The sequence below is a fragment of the Argopecten irradians genome, chromosome 5, assembly GCF_041381155.1.
Source record: "Argopecten irradians isolate NY chromosome 5, Ai_NY, whole genome shotgun sequence".
NCBI lineage: Eukaryota > Metazoa > Mollusca > Bivalvia > Pectinida > Pectinidae > Argopecten > Argopecten irradians.
In genome coordinates, this window is record NC_091138.1 from 31725303 (window position 1) to 31745156 (window position 19854).

At 34.5% G+C, this 19854-nt stretch overlaps 2 protein-coding genes across 3 annotated transcripts; one reads left to right on the forward strand and one right to left on the reverse strand.

The window, feature by feature from the left end:
- Nucleotides 1-2970: 2970 nt before the first annotated feature.
- LOC138323538 (transmembrane protein 180-like) lies at nucleotides 2971-12272 on the reverse strand. Of its 2 annotated transcripts, XM_069268207.1 has the most exons (6): nucleotides 12218-12272; nucleotides 9572-10525; nucleotides 8955-9109; nucleotides 8296-8379; nucleotides 7532-7790; nucleotides 2971-6706 (listed from the first exon to the last, which is right to left on the reverse strand). In XM_069268207.1, exons 2-6 carry the CDS (start codon nucleotides 10448-10450, stop codon nucleotides 6680-6682), a joined length of 1404 nt encoding a protein of 467 aa, XP_069124308.1. In that variant the 5' UTR covers nucleotides 10451-10525; nucleotides 12218-12272; the 3' UTR covers nucleotides 2971-6679. The 2 variants fall into 2 exon arrangements, with proteins under 2 accessions (XP_069124308.1, XP_069124307.1); XM_069268206.1 differs by having other exon boundaries at nucleotides 2971-7790.
- A 1522-nt stretch (nucleotides 12273-13794) lies between these two features.
- On the forward strand, nucleotides 13795-18033 carry LOC138323539 (uncharacterized). Its single transcript, XM_069268208.1, has 5 exons — nucleotides 13795-13882; nucleotides 15911-15962; nucleotides 16321-16387; nucleotides 16853-16967; nucleotides 17846-18033. Exons 2-5 carry the CDS (start codon nucleotides 15929-15931, stop codon nucleotides 17906-17908), a joined length of 279 nt encoding a protein of 92 aa, XP_069124309.1. The 5' UTR covers nucleotides 13795-13882; nucleotides 15911-15928; the 3' UTR covers nucleotides 17909-18033.
- The last annotated feature ends 1821 nt before the right edge of the window (nucleotides 18034-19854 follow it).

Consider the following 19854-nt stretch of genomic DNA (forward strand, 5'->3'; position numbering starts at 1 on the left):
CCAACAATTTTCGATATTCAAAATTTTGCAACGAAAGATAATATTCCTCTTTACAGTTTTGTTTAAGTTTATTATATATAAATAGCTTATTACTACAATCTAAAAGCTGCATTTTGCTTGAGAAAATAATGTCAAATCTGCCATGTATGAATCTTTTTAATGACCGTTTTAATTTGGCTTGCTCTTTCCTACCGAAATTTCCCCTTTTAATGTCAAATGTGATGTTATTTTCGTTGATAATACTTGATACGTATGAATACCATGAATATGATCCACTTTCATGATTATTTTTACTGACCTTCAAAGCTTCTTTTACAAGACTATTAATATCATCTTGTGATATTCTAGCCAAATAACACAATGCTTGAGTATTAATGAAACAGTCTTGTGTATATTGTCCTAATTCAGCCCTGGAAGCAACATTTACTGCATATTTTCCAACCCCAAGGGCCATTTTGCAAAATTTAAAAGTTATTTTTCAAATTGCGTTTTATCTATTATTGAAAATTCGTCAAATGTTGAATTATTCACTCGCGCTCTTTTACTTGCATTTGCAATTTTACTGTAAAAGTCAGCATACCATATTTCAGAATTATATGTTAAGATTGGTCTGACTAAAGAATTATACAACTTTTTTTCAGAATTTTATTTAAATATTGCTTAATTGAAAGCAGAACTTTTCTACTTTTTACACTAAGTTCCTTAGTAGCTAGCATGAATTTACCGTTGTTACATAAAGTTGTGCCTAAATATTTATACTCAGAGACTTGTTCAATTTCCTGATTTTTAAACATAAACTGTTTCACATTATGTTTGGTTTTGATATTTCTCTGCCTAGTTTGGAAAATCATCGTTTTTGGTTTTTTAGCATTTATTGATAGCTGCCATTTTTCACAGTAGCTTTCCAATTCAATTAATGATTGCTGCAGTTCCTCGGGAGTTTCTGATAAAATCAATAAATCATCCGAAAATGACAAACTACCTACTGCTAAATCCCCTAATTGTAGTGGATTATTATTTAGAATGACTGGTAAATCATTGATGTACATGTTGAAAAGGGTAGGACTTAAACTATCTCCTTGTTTTACCCCCCGAATAATGTTAAAATTTCTGTCGCGAATGTTTTAAATTTGATCGAGGATTGCGTTTTTCCATACATATCACTAACAATTTACAAAAAAAAAAAAAAAAAAATTCCGATACCATGTTGTGCAAGCTTAAATAATAATCCGTTTCTCCATACAATATCAAAGGCTTGATTGAAGTCCACAAAACATGCGTAGATGTTTCTCTTTGACTGTGAGTATTTAGTTAACAATGTTTTTAGTACGAACAAGGCATCAGTAGTTCTACAATTTTTTTGAAACCCAAATTGATTTGGGCATATCATATTTTGTAAAAAAAATGGTAAGCCTTTTGTTTAAAATAGAATTGAATAACTTTGCCAAACAACTTTGGAGAGAGATGCCTCTGTAATTCGTTGGTAGACCTGTAGGTCTCTCTGTGCCTCCTTACGATTTACCTAAACTTGATCAACGAAATCTTTTTATCCAAAAGTAAATCAGGTAAGGGGACACTGCCTAATTCGTTGTCTCGTTCGCATGTTAATTGATTTAATGCAGCTATGATAAATAATTTGATTCCCAAATTTAACTACTGTTGAAATTATACCCCCAATCTATTTCCTATTGGTATTTGTTACAGACTAAAATAAAAAGTCTTGGTAATAATATAGTATAGCCTTGACTTCGTAGAATACTACTAAGACATCTATAATAAAACAAAAATTCGTGTGCCTGTGATTTGAATGGGTAGACTGCCAACCAGACCTAAGTTCTTAAAAAGATTTAAGATATTAACAGCAGGATTCTAATACATGGTTATCTCCCCTTGGTTTGAAACTATCAAGCATTGCCCACCAGACCTAAGTTCTTTATAAGATTCTAATACATGGTTATCTCCCCTTGGTTTGAAACTATCAAGCATCTGCAGGCGTCTGCTTCTGGTTTTGGAATGAACAACGTGCGACACTCCGATACATCAACTCTAGAACGAAAGTGTCTCAACTTGTTCATATATTCATCCTCGATACTCCAGGGGTTCCGATCACTTTCGATCTCTACACCTCTGGACTATCTAATAGTGAAATTAAAGGCAGCTCAGCGGAAAACATTTGACCAATCACAGGCTAGCAAAGATTTCCTTTGAAGACTATAGAGAGAGAGACGCCTATCATCAAAGCCACACAGTCAACCACAGTGTATCGTTATACGACTCTTTTGATGTACATCAAATGACTAAATTACATGTTCTATTATGTTGCCTCCAGTTTTACTATGATAGTCCAAGGGTGTAGATATCGTAAGTGATCGGAACCCCTGGAATATCGAGAATGTAATATAGTAGGAGTAGGCTATTATATATTTTATTTTCAAACCAGAAGCAAACGCCTGTGCATCAGTTGTGACTTTTTAGCTAGAGTTTTAACATTCTAGAGACTGTGTTGACGAGTCTACTGAATGGGTACAGCTGACTATGATAGTCAGTGATGAAATGCTGCTGGTATGGTAGCTCATGTGCATTTTATATAAAACAGAATTCAAGCTATTCCACTACTGTAGCCAGTGTCGTGATAAGGACGGACGGCCTCCCGTGTATATGGTGTCTTAATGTGTGTATGTAGTGTGTGGTGCGGGTTTTGGCAAACTATGGTAAATATTGTGTTGTGTGACTTGTGTCTTCTTGTATATCGGAACCGCTGAAGCATGCCATAACGAAGACACCACAGAAAACATCTAACCCGGTCACATTATAGACTTTGAAATTGGTGTGTCTCGGCTAGGGGACGGAACCCAGAGCCTTCCTCACAGCATCCTCGATATTCCAGGGGTTCCGATCACTTACAATCTCTACACCCCTGGACTATTGCAAGCGCTCATCCCCCAAAAAAAATGAACAAACGCAGTTAGAGAGATTATAACCATTTATTTTCCAGTCAGTTGAAAACCGCTGACGTAGTGTTGCCCATGGCAGGGAACAATGACCATATATAAGTCTAGCAAAATTATTTTCAATCTCACTTTAATCCTCGATACTCGAGCGGTTACTGACGTTATATCCATCCCTGGTACTATAGCTATCTCATAGTGAAACTGGAGGCAACAGAAGACACAGCTAATTTGATCCTTTGATTTACATCAAAAGTTTGATTTACCTCAAAGGAATTGTGAACCGGTACACTCTGACGTAGTTGACTGTACTATGTGTGGCTTTGAAGTTGGGTGTCATTCTCTCTGTAATCTTCAAAATAAGTCTCTGTAGACCAGTGATTGGTCAGTTTTTTCTCCTGAACTGCCTCCAGTTTTACTATGAGATAGTCCAGAGGTGGATATGACTTCAGTGATAGTACCCCTGAAGTATCGAGGATGACTTCAATAAAACGTATCTCAAGTATATTCATGTTTCATGTACAAGTATATACATATATCCTGCAACATACATTCATACTACCATATTGGACCCAATAAGTGCCCCTCTCCTTTTTAAGGTCTCATTTTAATTGACTAGGCATAGGACCAAAACTATCAAAACTACAAGTTTGCAATTTTTCGTGTATTAAGCCCTTTTCATTTTTTCAATTTTTTAAACGCCTTGGACACTTATTGGGTCAAATACAGTACTTCATTGACCTACATACATATCTATAGAATTACAACTAAAAACCATTTTTTTTTCTTAAATCACTGGAACAAACAATATATGAGTATTTGGATCTATTTTGATCTTCTTTGTCGTTATTCCCCATTTTGGGGGTGGGGGTTGTTAAAATCAAAAGTTACATACATATATATATAAACATATATGTATATACAAGGTATACATGTACATATACAGTATATATTAATATATGTTAATAAAAATAGGTTCAAAATACACATTGATTATAAATTTGTTTAAAACTTTGTTACTAAAGGCCAAAAATGTGTATCATTGTTAACTAGTCTGTCAAGCTACCCCTAATACAGTAAAAAACACATTTATAACGAACATGCTTACAACGAATTCATGGCGATAATGTAGTGATTTTCGTACCCATCAAGGTTATTATAACATATCTGCAATATGTATATAGCAAGCTATGCTTATAAAGAAGCGATTTTGTTGGTCCCCAGAGGTTCGTTATAACCATGTTTTACTGTATACTGATGAAACAAAAGGAAGTAATCAGAAAAGCATTCAGCTTACCGGTATACCGGTATACCATATTTCACCGCAAATAAGACCCCCCCCCCTCCCAGAGAAGAAATAAAGGTCAAAATTGGTGGGGGGTCTTATTTGCGGACAACGATCTGCATCAATGACGAATATCTTTGCCGATTCATGTGAAAAATGACAAGCCCTTCGAACATTAAAACATGTTGACCATGCCGATATGAAGTGTTCATGGAAACATATATCGGCATATTTTGTTGAAAATAACCTCAAATTAAATTAGAGCACTGTCCATAATTCGTAGTTATTAATAATTAAATTAAATCACCCGTGAATTAACTTTAATTAAATGACAAAAAATAACAAGCACACAAACAGTTGTTTACTACGTGATTTTTTCTATGCCGATAAAACAAACAAAAAGAAGTTCCGATAAAAAGTCATTTTTGGTGTATTTTTATACTCCATTGCTCAAATCCATCATCCAGTAAACTGAAAAATAGGTGGGGGTCTTATTTGCAGACACCACCCCCCTAAGTCTGAAAATGTGTCAAAATAGGTGGGGGGTTTTATTTGCGGGAGGGGTCTTATTTGCGATGAAATACGGTATTACATATGTATATGCCTGCCTCATCCTCAATATTCCAGGAGTTACTATCACTGTCATTATATAACACCCTGTATTCTGGTTAACTAAGCAGGGGTTGAAAATAACTTTCAGATGAACTCTGGCAAGGTTTGATCGAGGTAGAGTTACCAGATCTAGAGGAAAAAACAACCCTTTATCAATGTCTAGTTTTGATAAACAGCAACAAAACTCATGATCATTATAATTATTTACTGACCATTATTCAAAGATCAATTTAGACTGTTGATCCATTATCACCATAATCATCCCAAATAACAGCTATTTAAAACCATATTTATACCACAAATATAACAGCTTTTAACAAGCTTTTGTTCATAATCCAATTACACAGGAAAAAAAATCATGGTCCCTGGAATTTTATGTTAGGTGTAGTAGGCCATCACAATCTCTGGACTATATCTAATGTATTAACACAGGGACTTTGCACAAATGTTCAACCTACTGTCAATATATTAGGTTGCATGATACGTATACATTGATTGTACTGGTACATGTATATACTGACCACTGGTTGGAAATTCGTGCGAAGTCCCTGTGTGTTTTAACAAATGAAAAGATAATGCATTTCAAAAATAATATTATCATCACAATAATATTTTCTAATAAAAAACCAGTTCAGCACGACATTGTGTTAAGAACTTCAGTACAATTATAAAGCATAACTTTACAAAATATTGAATGTATATTCACTGCTTATGTTGTATATATTCTACAATAGGCTTCAATATCACAGTGTATTCCTCATTAAGTTATATCTCCCGATAAAAATAAAAAGGTAAGTAGTTTTTGGTCTAGATCTTTACATACATACAGTATTTACAAATGTGATACATGTAAAGAACGAATAATCTTACATTGTCTCCTTCCTATTGATGGACATGCAGGGTAAGAAATAGGTTCCATATATCGGGTCTCTAGGCCTCCTAATTATTCTCAAGAAGTCATTTAAAGATTTTAGCCTATTTGACCCCTGTGACCTTGAATGAAGGTAATTTAAGTGGACTTGGGGATACTTGTCAAATACAGTATGTGCAGTGTCACTGGATCATGTTTGAATAAATCAACACATGTACAAACACTGCAAGTAAAGATTTGGTCCCCAATAATTAACTGTAACAAAAAGTAAACTACAAATGTAGAAATAAAAGAAGACTTGTTAGCATATTGTAGTCCCAAACTGCATGCAAATTTAGGTCACAGTAACCCATATCTTTTACATGTGTACCTAAATTAATGGTGAAGTGACACGTTTTTTATCTTACAGTGACTGGTAGTGTTACAGCTCAGATCATGTGAGGATGAATAAGCACAAGAGACACCAGAATAGAGTGAACGACAATAGAAAAAAAAAAAAAAAAATTGTCACTAACTAAATCATCAAAATAAATGTATAACAAAATTTAACCACTAACATAATTACATTCTAAGATAATATCTAGTACAAACAATATTCAAATGACAACGACATCATTAGATAAAATAATTTTGAAGACAAATTATGTTGAAAAGAACACAATTCTACTTATAACAGAAGTAACCTCCCTTTATAAAATCTGTATTATGGCACAATGTACATGTAGATGTAAATATATGAAAATAAAATAAACTTAAAACTACAAATTATTGCTACATAAAAAACTAGTGTATACAGCCCAACATTTTTAGTGATTAATTTGACAACTTCAAGAATATTAGGAACACAGGAAATATGCACACAAAAAAAGTCATTAAAAAGTGAATGAGAAAATTTATACCATCTGTTACATCAAAATCACAGTTTAACGGTGCCTGTGCAGGTCCATATTAGTCTTTCCAAACTTAGAGTCTCTTTTGATGGAACTTGACCTAAAAGTTAACAAACCATTAAAATACATGAATACATTAATGTACTACGTAATCTATAACACACCTGTCAAAATGACAGCGTATCCAGATTTTAATTATGTTAAGAAATAAGTGTATAACAGAATTTTATCCCATCTACACTTTTTAATTTTAACCCACAAAACACAAACTAATGGTACCATACGGTATCTTCTCACAACCTTCCTTATTCTGATTGATCAAACCAGAATGTATCTCTCTCTCTACCCATTAAGTTTTAATGTCACTAAAAATAACAAATCTGTGATGATATTTATAATTCAAAACAAAGTTGCAAGCTAAATGTTGCTAAAATAAAATATCAACATTGAGTTGAAAGTTGATACATGACCTTGAACTTGAGACAAATCCTTGAAACCTATGATTTTGATGTCAGGTCATGCAACCTAACCTACCAACACATACCCTTTTATTGAAGCCTAAGGTCTGAGAATTTATTAATTTCTAATTATCATTGAACCACATAATTATTTTAATAATTATACCATTACCTAAAAGTAGTTTCACTACGATGGGATTTCGATTAATCAGAATGATTATTTTGAGACAATGATTTGAGGTCTTACATATACTTAACTTATAATTACATATATTTTAATTTCCTACGTCCTAAAATATACCTTGAGGTAGAACCAAATTGTGGCTGTTACATCAGAAAGTGAATGCAATTTTTAATAATGGAAATAAATGTTATTTATTTTATACAGGAACAAATTAATGTTAACACAGACATTAAAATCATGCGTTTGCAATTTGATCGTTTGGAGCGGGGAAGACTTTAGTGACCTGGCTAGTTTTCCTGTCCCGTATAGAGTAAAATGACCAGGTGATCAGTTGTAAGGTCCCGATGACCACTGGCTGGACACACAGCAGTAAGAACATGGTGTCGTGGAGCGAGCCAACCTGAGGTACAGTTAGGGTGTTTTTACCCAGTTGTTGGTAGCCGAAGTGGTTGAGGATAGCTACCGTCATCATCGGTGATAGGGAGATGGCAGGTTTGGTGACTAAAGCATTGTTCCCATACACCAAGGAAGATATCGGGTGGCTGTAACAGATATATGTACAGTCAGACAAGCTGCATAGTTCTTTGATATATAATTATCTTCTTTAGTTGCACATTTTCTTTAAAAATTCAACCAAATCTGATGGGAATAGGGTTTGGGGAGCAATTGCAGTAAAACCTTTCTTAATATTATAACCACCTGCCAAATCCAACCATTCCTAGGGACTCAAATGGCCAATTTCAACAGTTGGACTTGTGTGTATCAACTACTTGGCTATGAAGACCCTTTATATCTGTGACTGTTGGATGGTCTTTATAGACAGGTTTGAATGCAACACCCAAACTCAAATTAATTCTGCAGTCAAACTTTTTCAACAGTCTGTATATTTATAGACAGGGTTGCATGCAATACCCAAACTCAAATTCATTTCAAAGTCAAACTTTTTCTAACAGTTTATATAAAGAACAGTAAAATCCCATACATCAAAAGTAAAATAAAATTATAAATAACTTTTTTTTTGTTTCTGATAATTGTTTCACATCTTACCTCCTGTGATATTTTTGCATGTCTGTGTCTACGATGTCTGACAGAGGCATGTTGAACATTGAAAACATGGCATTGGCAAAACAGCTGGAAAACAAAACAACTCATTCTAATCAATGCACAAACAACACATTTATAGTCAAATGAAATTTGAGTCTCAGTAGAAATGTATTTCACGAAATACTAGGATTTATATCAATGACACTAGTCTATTTATTGCGACCCTTTTATATACTGTAAACCAGCTTTTGCTATCGTGCCTACTAAGATTTGCATTATACATATCAAAACAAGTTTGCTGGGATTTTGCGGAATGATTCTTTTTTAGAATTACCTTTTCATGTAAGTTTTGGAATTGCTTTTTCAGAGATAAATTTTTTATGAATTTTTTATAGTAAAGTTCGCAAAAATAAAATCGCATGAAAAAAAAAAGAATGGTTTACAGTATCAGCAGCAATATGTTTTACTTTGGATTTTCTAGCTCTGCAGTAGCCCGATTTTATAATTCACACATGTAAAACCAAACAGCAAGTTGTATATTGAACAGGACTCAGCATCAGCTACAAATTTTACTTTCTCTCATTAGTAACTAATTACAATATAAGCTTATACTATGTACAACAGTACAATACACAGCATATAAATTCCAAATTCGCTGATACCTATCTAGTGCCATATAGAGCATGAGAAGAATTGGATGGTTCCGTCCGATCATATACATCACTACTCCGCCGGAGATCTTCCACAGAAAGCTCAGCTTGATTGTGTTGTAGTATCCGACCTTCCCAATCAATGGAGTCGTGGTAATAATGAGTATCTAAGGAAGAAAAGAATGAAAAAAGAAAAATGATCCAGTGGTTTAAGCAGTAATGTCGTTATTTTTTATTTTTTATTTTTTATTTTATCTGGGTATGAAAGAAATTTTGTTTGCAAACAAAGCTTACACATTTACAACAATCTTATCACCAAAATGAAGCGAAAAGAAAAAGGCAAAATGGCCATAAGGCCTAAAAAAATAATATGTCTGTTTAGGGTTGCATTGGCAAAAATAAATAGGGTCGGTAGGTTTGCATTTTTTTTTTTTTTTTTTTTGGCTGGAACCAGAGCCTGTGATCGAAAACACGACTTTTAATATTTTTTTTCCGTAGAAAAGTGAAAAAAAAAAATTTAGGGTCGGTCGGGTAACCCTAAACAGACATATTTTTTTGTTTAGCCTAAGGAGTAGAATTTGTGATTGTACATACAATACATTTGACTGATTTCTTTATGACCATCTTACCATTGGTAGGAACCTACTGCTGCCATAGAAGAAGCTCCGTAACCATGGAAATCCTTCTATATCGTGTAACTGTACCAGTTCATCACCTATCACTTTCATAAAATTGGCCATAAACGTTGTGTGAAAGATCTGGAAAAAGTTCATTACCACAAAAGAGAGAAAATTTCTGTCTTTGAGGATTTGCCACGTTAGACTTAGGTATGAAGAGTTCTGTATGCTTTTATCATGTGTTATATTAGTCTCCTTACCTGAGCTCATTTTCTCAAGGTCGTACTGAGTGTGACCATGTGTACCAGTATACCTAAATAACATGTAACTGGCCAGACCTATAAAAATGGACGCAACTTGAAATCCAGAGAAGTTTTTTAAGCTGCCGGAGAAAAACTCCAGTATGGATACACTAGATGCTCCCATTAAGCATCCTATACTTCCAATCCGGACTAACTTCAACCTGTGATCCGGATCCTGTGATATTTCGGTGAAGAGTGCAGAGGCTGCCAAGCCTACAAATGTCAGCATGGTGTCCCAGAAAAACAGTGTGAAAATCAGATGAAGACCAACCATTATTGGATTGGTCCCCCACGAGAACCAGGGAACAATAAAAGACAGAGCGAAGAAGGGTGCTGAGTACAAAATGCTCTCTCTTCGTGTCCGAGTGAATCGATTACTGGTGGACTCCTGAAGGTAGGCAAACAGTGGATCATTTATGGCATTCCATACTAAGAAGAGAACTTGTGCGAGATTGAACCACATTTGATCAATATGGTAAATGTCCAGAAATACTTTTACATAGTAAAAGTTAAAGGATGTAGATATTAGTGAGAAAGCCATAGACTGTGAGCCATAGGCCAGCATACTCTGTCGCAGAGATGCCGCCATATCTGCTGTCTCACTGGGATGTAAGTCTCCTGATACCACAGTCACTTATACAGGCCAATGTACTTCAAAGCTAATCTACAAAATATGAAGAGGGTCATTACTTCATAATTTAATTAAATTCAAGTGTTTTGACATGCCCTATAACAAGTTTAATAGCAATGACATTTTATATTGATCTCAAGATTCTGACAAACTGTAGTACATTAATGTACCAGTATGTACATAACAGTATATTTCCGTTCTACTTTCAGTTTCCCGTTTGATCTATGTTAAACCAGATGGGCAATATCACGCTATGAACTCCAATCTGGTCAAACGTATGAATATTTAACGTTTCCGCCGCGTCACTGACAATGTATGCAGTGTATACTTACGCCTATACATAACGGTCAAATAATTTAAAAAGTGGTTTTAAAATTGTGCGGTCTATGAAATCTAATAGTATTATCGTGTTGACAAAATAGCATGTATTAAAAAATATCATTGCATAATTTTCATTTGTTCGCTTGTTTTAAAACGTTTTGTGTTGAACTATATTCAGAATCTGATGCTATGGCTGTTCCGTTTATTAAACTTGGTGACGTCAACACTAGCGCAAGCGGGAAATTCAAAGGATATACGTGCATAGTTTTGAATTTGAATGATCGTAATGGAAATATAACTAACGGACGCCATTCTATTTATCTTCCTTCCGGATGGGCTTCATATCAACTGTATGTCCAATCTGGTAACAGTTTATTGCGTAATTATGAGATTTACACCTTACTCACCCATTCTGATCTATCAGAGTTACTTCCCTTTGTTTCGCTTGATTAGTACTGACAGAGTGAAATGAAGGGAAGTAACTCTGGTAGATAATAACTCAACTTTATTGCTTTCTTACATCCATACAAAAGATCAATAGCAAAACATACATAACACACAGTAGATTAAAACAACAACTTAAACATTTATCAAGCCAGCTTTCCTCAGTTCAAAGGACTTTTTAACAAAGAGGCCTAAATCCTGTACTGCAGTAGAAGTTATAGATCATTAGAACACAAGAGTCGTATCAAATTTTCAAAATCTGTTAGATGATGGTTCAGGTTAATTACATCTTTATTTAAGAAAATTATTCTCAATGCAGAGTTAAAGGAACATTTAAAAATGAAGTGGGTTTCATCCTCAATATTGTTATAAAATTTGCATCAGTGTGCTTACATGCAAGAGTAACACAGTCAATTGTCAAAGAAATGGACAAGCTTGATGTTGATTATTGCATTACTTACGTCGGTAAATTAACAAATGATCATGACACTAATATAAACAGCCACAATTGTTATGTTACTTTTGTTCTAGGCCTATAATTAAAATATTTTATATAGCCTACATCATATGTGAACACATCGAGCCCCTGTGTTAAAGTCACATAAACAGACAAAGGGGAATAACTCTTATACATAATTATGAACTTCACATTGTCCCAGAGGTAGACAACTGCATTAAGCCCAAAATAAATTAACACTTTTAGAGACCAATTTCACTTCTCCCTTTATGATTCAAAATATGACGTGCATGACATTTTTTGACAACGTTTTTGTGTTGCTGCCACAGTAGAGAGTTGTCGAGTTGAAAATAATGACACTGGTGACAAGAGTGACGAGACCTGGGCATGCAGAAGCAATACGCGTTAATGTCAGCAAATAAATCCTACTCTCTTGTTGCTTCAAATCATGTTACCGATATTATCAATCATTGCTGTCATCTTTAAAACACATATAAACTTACCTGTTAGACTAGTCCTGCTTCGTTAGCAGAACATATAATGAAGATATATTTCGACAGAGGTAAGTCAAGTATCTGTACCGAATCCTTTTTCGTCGGGCCACGTACTTCTATGATCTTCTTTTATGACATCTTTTACGGAAATCAAGGATGTACATATGTTTAACTTAAGGGACTGCGAACGAATATAATTAAAAAATAGTATACTCAATGGTGGTCTAATGAAATAGTGAAAATTATTGCATTGTATTCTAACAGAGATTTAAATAGTATTTAAATCTCTGATTCTAACAAGCAATTTGCGTTCGCACGCATGAGACATGTATATTGTGTTTCAATTTTCGTGTCCTATTCCAGCTACCTTGGACACACGCAATGTACAACAACTAGTAAAAGTGGACTTATAACTTTATTGATCTTTATTGTTTACATGATATACTTTGTTAGGTCATCTGGATTATCACGCAAATATCTACATGTATCATAAAATTATGTCCACCTTGTCTCCTGAATCCTAATGTTGGTAATTGCCCCTAGGACACTGTAGTCTTTCTTGGTATATTTTTATTTCTCTCGTCGATATGCTCTGCTGCCCTTCTTCGCCATCATCGTATTTTCTCTTTATTTTTTAATCAAGAATTAAAAATAATGGTCTTAAATTCGATAACTCCTAAGATATTTGTTCCACTTCAGATTTCTTTAGAGCTGAGCAGGGTGGTATGTGCAATCTTTTAACAGTGGATAGCCCTACTACACATTAAGTACAAGTGGACACATTTTCCAGGATGATGGTTAATAGTAGTAGTTCATAAGGAGATATTCCTGTATAATGTTTTTATCTTTTTATTCCGTGCGAACAATTATTTTGAATACTTTTCGTGTCATTTGGGAATAGGTACACGTACATATAACATATAACCTTGGAGTTAAGAGTATCCGGGAGGTCATTTAAATGTTAGATAACAAAAACCCCAGACGTACGCGTGACAAGTGTCCATTCCTATCTTCACAACACATTGCTTCGTATCTTCAGATATTTTTGGTCTCTTTTATGAAGTCCTCCATCCATTTATCCCATATGTTTTTTGTTTTGTTTTAGTTTTGTTAAGCTTGATACCATAGATCCTATTCGTATACTACCGCGTCGCAACTTAAAGAAGATCAACCACCACGGGAGACTTGAACGGCGAGGACTAGTGAAGTGAGAGATGAAGATAAGAATCAATCGGGAACGGGGTGAAAACATGGTTTGCTACAGTGTATACAATTACACTTTATGAATACTTATTTCACGATTGATTGCTTATTTTAAGTGCTAAGTTATATTATTGTTATTGTTCAACTTTCTCTTCATTTCTACCTAACACTGCTAGGACATATTTTTTTCTTTATCAAATTATTTCAGCATCATTTTCGTGTTCGCGGCTTTACTGTATCAGTAATAATAGAAATTTCGTTTTTATTGTCATAAAATTCAGCAATGGTAACAGTATTCTATCTATTGATATTGCAGAAATACAAATATTAATCTTGCAAAATGGTGAAAAAGAAGCGTTTTCCCTGTCACTCGCGACATGGTTCGCTTACGTATTTGTCTACTCAAGTGAAGTAATATTTATATGTACAGTAGAGATCCGGTTCCGGTTGCCATTTTTTCTAGACCCGTTGGTAGGTTCATGCAGCAGTGTTTGCTTTCTTTCTAGCTGGTTCACACTGAATTCACATATAAGAAAACTGGAGAAGTCTAAGATATGTGTATGATTGTCAATAACCACGTTTACATGAAGGAAAATATTTGTTTTGAGCGAAAATATCGAACCCCTTTCTAATGACCCTCCATTGCCCTTGGATTTTCATGCATCAAATTGATCACGACTACCAAGAGACATGTTTATTTAAAATCAGTTTAGTATTTCTACTACTACCATGTAACAGTATGTATTTTGCATTCGTATGAAAAGAAAATATTTGTTATAATTGCGCTGCGGATTGGATGGAAGTGGTTGCAATGGAATACGTCCGCTTTTCGTCCGTGTATTTACAATTCTAACTAGGGTCACGTAATCATTTCCAATAATCAATGACACGAGTAATAAATCAATAGAAAAACATTGAAGGATACTGATAAAACACAGTTTAATTCATAAAGTACCAATTTGGGAACTATTTTAATGATACAACAGAGTCTGTAACCTGACACGTCTGGGAGTTGGATGACGACATGCATGAAGCTAACCCAACAAAATATTGCTGTCGCTTGCTGCATTCTTTGAAATAAATTGTGAAGAGCCATGTTTTATGGCCCGTTTTTGATGAAAGGGATACATTTTATATTAGTACTTTTCGTTGAATTTCAACCTTTCATCTGCTTCTTTTACTTCCTCTTTCAGTCATTTCCTGTTTCCCGATCGTATCGATAATAATCTCCCGATTTTGAAAGCCCATCTATCAAAACCCCATATGGAGCCACTTTCACCCTGGCAGAACCAGAGATAACACTTGTCCGCTAAGCACATGTACAGTTAATTAGTTGTCTGTCAATTACCTTTTCACTGGACCTTAACGATATCTGACACTTCATTGATTGTAGGTATGACACTACCCAGGCAAATAAACACATTAATTTTAATCCAATTAGGTTCTGTAATCTGTAAGGCAAAGCAGTCAGCTGTTGAGGGGAAGGTATGTCATGGTAACATAAATGTTTTATGGCTTCCCATTCAAGTTCTTTGAAGTTAACCGCACAAACGACAGTGATTTAGATGGGGGAATTTTGGACAGAGAAAACATAAACAATGTCGATTAGAATGGACTGATCTGATACAGACTTGCTGATCATCTAATGGGGACAGTGGATTGTTTGTAGATGAGATAAAAGTGAACAGCATATGTTTAATATATGAAATTAATGTATAGCCTGTGTAACATTAATACTAACGATTGCGAATCTCAATGCAAACAAGACAATTGCAAGCTGTCAATCGTCATGCAATCGTGATGCTGGGGCTGTTTTAAGCATTTTAAATGCATGATTGAAAAGAAGCACCTTCAATTCTAAATTGATCAAAGAGATTATGGCTATTTTCCAGTTTTTACTCTGAGTAGTTCCATCATTTTCTGTTATGTGAAGCGGTTAATTTTGTGTTCACAAAGTCAGGAACAATAAACATACATTAATTGGTTAATGATAATTGATACATTGTTTAAGCTTACTCTGGAATTTGATCTAAAGTTCATTACTAGTCATGGGCATCGGACTTTAGCTTAAAGTCGCATTGAATGATGTTTAATAAGTGCAAATATTACTGTGAGTTTTCGTTGCTGTCATTTACTCATTATACTTCTGAACTGTTTTAAGGACTAGTATACTAGGTATGAATCTTGAAAGTAACATATATATGGCCAGATGCAAATGTAAATTTTTTAAAGGAAAAAGACTAAATTAATGCGAGTTTTACAGAAATATTTTGTTTGGGAGGCTAAATAGGACCAGATCGTCTGAAAATGTGATACAAGATCTACAATTTGTATTAGCAAAAGTAAGTGGCGATACAAATATTTCTATAAGGGCATGCATATATGCAAGTCACATGGAAATTCAATGAGAATAGGGTGGGCACATATAATTAATTAATTATGGAATATTTAACAAGTATGTGTACAAACAGTGCTAACATATTTCTCTTCAATTTTCAGATCAAATCCCATTTCAAAATGACTGATGTAGAAAAAATTTCAAAGCCAGACGGTAAAAACTTACAATACACTTATATTTGTATAGAAATTAAATCTTTGTATTATCATTTTAATGTAATTTGATATGTACTTCTGTCTTCATATATTAAAAGCCAAAGTAATGTATGCATGCGGAAAGAAAAGTGACACCAGATCACAGGCTTTGGTTCTATTGTAGATTAGATATTATACATCCATGTACTAGGTAAATATACTGTTATATCTATCTATAATATGTAGTGTCTAAGAAAAAAATACCTGTGAGCAAACAGACTTTGACAAGAACAAATATAACCATTTTGTTGCTTGAAATTGTCTTGTTTTAATGGCTAATCTTTAACATTTATATGAAACTGTTGTAATTATTTCAGTTAAAATTCGTCAGCTGCAGTACACCCCACGGTATGATGCCAGATTCCCCAACCAGAACATGAACAAGTAAGTTAATAACGGGAGAGGTCAGCAAACCAGCCCATAATATATACAGTATAATTTTGTTATGCAACGGGTATTATAAACAAGGTGTTATAGACAGGGTGTTATACTCACAATACTTTGTCATCACTTGCCTTCATTCTCTTGGTCACACCGAGAGATATTTTATTCTTTGCTTCTCACCCCTGTCCCCCTACTCCCAGGTGACAATGTCCAAGTGGGTAGATTGTCTGACTGACCCTCTGAGTTATCATGTTAAGATGGCTAGATTTTCTGACATCATTCTTTTAGCCCTCTGGCCTCTACCTCTTTTGAGTCCGTGTTCCAATAGTAAGAATTCTACCACAAGTTGTTCACCTCTGTGAGTGTTACTTATTTCTCCTGTATGAGGCAACCGACAGCTGTTCAATAAAAATCCTACACTGTTTGCTGGTGTCCACTATCTAATTATAAACTGGTTATTTTTAGGATGTGCTGGCAGTACTACGTAGATTACCACCGATGTGTAAGGAAAATGGGAGAGGATTATGACGGGTGCATGTACTTCAAAATGGGTTACTCAACCCTTTGCCCCACTGAATGGGTGAGTACAGTCATAGAGCTGTATGTAATGTATTAGAGAGTTATTTAGAGTACCATATTGGCCGTAATTAGTGCCCAGGGCGCTTAAAAATTGTAACAAACCTAGATGCTTGTTAGTAAACCAAAATGTAAGTTGTAGCCAAACAAAAGGTCATCCATATTTAAACTCTTTCTGTACTCATGGTACAATAATTTGTTACAGTAAACATGTATGTTTGTATCATTTGAGACTAATTAATATGTCATGATTCACATGTAAAAGACCCGCAAGTTCATGTAATATGGTTAAAGATGCTCCTTTGCTGACAAATGGTAATTTTTCTCTATCGAAATAGGAGCAGATAAATTATTTATTTTCTTCAGTTACAAAAGTTACTTTCGCTTTACACCATTACCACCATTTAAAAGTTTGAGATTCCCATTTTACTTCAATATAAGAATATGAAAAATGATTAATTGCATCCGAAAAAATTCCATGGCACTACATGTATGTCCTATATGGAATGAAGTACATGATGTACTGATTGTGCATGCATCAAAAGCAAAATAAATTATTTTATATTATTTTTTGTATTAATTAGGCATATATATTGAATTATATGAATATCGTTTATGCTCTGTCGGCGGTGGAGCATCTTCAAAATGCTGATATTAAAAGCATCGCATGTAAAACATCAATCTTGATTGCTTGCTCTATCATTGTTAGCGTAACTATCCTCCTCTTCTGAAGATTCATTAAATAATAATAATGGATACAAGAGGATACATATTTTTGATGTCAAATATCATATATTTTCATAATGATATGAAGGTATATAGCAAAGTTGGAACATCATGTAAACTATACACGAGTAACACAAACGTCTTCTTTTATTTCAGACCGAACAATGGGACGCACAACAGGAGAAAGGATTCTTCGCATGTCGTATCATGGATAAATAGGAAAGACAGAATGTGTGTAGTAGACTTTTGAACATTGATTTGTGGATGTTGTCAAGATTCAGTGATGGCGATCTTGTGTTATTATAAATATTAATAAAAGGCATCTTTGAATTACAACTCAAAAATTTGTTTTCGTTCTGATTATTCAAGATAAATATCTAGTATATTGTACATACATACTTGTACTCGAGGGTTCTAATGTTTAGGGCTATTCCAGTAAATATCTGGGCACCCCAGGGCTCCTGATAATGTATAGGGCTTGTGAATTGGGAATTCGAAAAAGTTTTGCAGAGATTTTATCCTTGACAAAGTCCATTAATTACATAAACTTTACTAAAAAAATGATTGTACAGCATCCTTCCTATACTTAATATATTTGATATTGAAGTATTTTCGTTATTGCCCAAAAAATGGCTGAATTTTGTCTAAACTGACTTTTGGGACCTTGAATGAAGGTCAAGATCATTGATTTGAATAAAATATGACCGTTTTCATTACACAGTTAGATTGTTTGGACCATTTGTAAAATGAATTTTAAGGTTAATTCCTCACAGACCTGCAAAGTTTGATACAGGCCTATGAGGGCTTTGTCAAGGCTCATCTGAAAACAATATACCTGATCCTTCTTTAATAAATGAAGGACTAGATCTAACTACTCCAACAATGTTAGAGGCATAGCATGACGAGACACATTTGATCATTACGTCGTCTGTATTGCACATCAGAAGTTTTCTTGATACCGACGTCTAATATTATTGGATTAAGGTCTAACCAGTCAAACTGTATAAACAAAAACGGCCTAGGCTAAGGTTTTCCTTCATCCAAGCATGGTACAATCACAATACAAATGTACTATGTAAAAGTGTCATGACTTCTTGGTTACTGAGAAGTTTTGAAGGATTTTATCCAATTTAACACCGGTGACCATATACAAAGGTCAAAGTCGTTCATTTGAGAATGCTACATACCCAATATAGTCTTTTGGTCGAGGAAAAGCTGTTCAAATGATGGACACAATACCATGCCAAACCTTTTTTGGCTAACTAGATATTGGACCCAATAAGCGCCCCCATTCATTTATAAGCACCCCTCCCCCATTTTGGGTCGACATTAACTTAAAGATAGACTAAAACTTTGAAGACCATGTAGGTTTCTCTATTTGATTTCTTTCGTAAATTAATTAATGACTTGTTCTGTACAATAATTTTGTGAAATGTTAGCCCAAATATGGTCCTATTATAATCGCCCCTTCATTTTTAGCCTGCCATCATCAACTGGTGGGTTATTCAAATCGACGTCCTTCCATGGTCCGTTCGTCCGTTAACAATTCTTGTTATCGCTATTTCTTATCGCTATTTCTCAGAAAGTACTAATGGGATTTTGCTCAAATTTGATGTGTAGGTTTCTCTTAGGTTTCTCTAGGGCCCTAGTTGAGCATATTGCATTTTGGTAACGATCAGTCAACAAAATGGCCGCCAGGCAGTCATCTTTGATTTTGATAGTTAAAGTTTGTTACCGTTATTTCTCAGAAAGTACACAAGGGATCTTTCTCAAATTTTGATATGTAGGGTCGTTTTTATATACGGTTTGATTGGTTGGACCAAGTTGTACGCTTATGAATTAAAGACAGACCTGGTGATTTTATATTGTTTTCAGAAGAGCCTTGACAAAGCCCTCACAGACCTGTAATAAAAACTGCAGGTCCGTCAGGATTTATACTTGAAATAATGACTTTTAACAAATGGTCGAACCGGTTGTTCCAAATAAACTAAAATGGACTAGATTCCCCTAGAGCCCTAGTTGTGCATATTGCATTTTGGGACCGATTGGTCAACAAGATGGCCGACTGACTGCCATTTTGGATTTTGATAGTTCAGGTTTGAAAAGCAGAGAAAAGATCTTTCTTTCAATTGTCATACATAGATCATTCTTTGGTGGGTGCCAAG

Bases quoted from the DNA above. Each gene is read 5' to 3' on its own strand.
- LOC138323538 (XM_069268206.1), bottom strand. From the start codon at position 10,450: ATGGCGGCATCTCTGCGACAGAGTATGCTGGCCTATGGCTCACAGTCT. The intron at 9,110-9,571 runs GTAAGATGGTCA...TTTCTTCCTTAG, and splicing joins GCAGTAGGTTCCTACCAATG to ATACTCATTATTACCACGAC. The intron at 7,791-8,295 runs GTAAGATGTGAA...TATCTGTTACAG, and splicing joins ATGCAAAAATATCACAGGAG to CCACCCGATATCTTCCTTGG.
- LOC138323539 (XM_069268208.1), top strand. From the start codon at position 15,929: ATGACTGATGTAGAAAAAATTTCAAAGCCAGACG. The intron at 15,963-16,320 runs GTAAAAACTTAC...TAATTATTTCAG, and splicing joins AAAAATTTCAAAGCCAGACG to TTAAAATTCGTCAGCTGCAG. The intron at 16,968-17,845 runs GTGAGTACAGTC...CTTTTATTTCAG, and splicing joins CCCTTTGCCCCACTGAATGG to ACCGAACAATGGGACGCACA.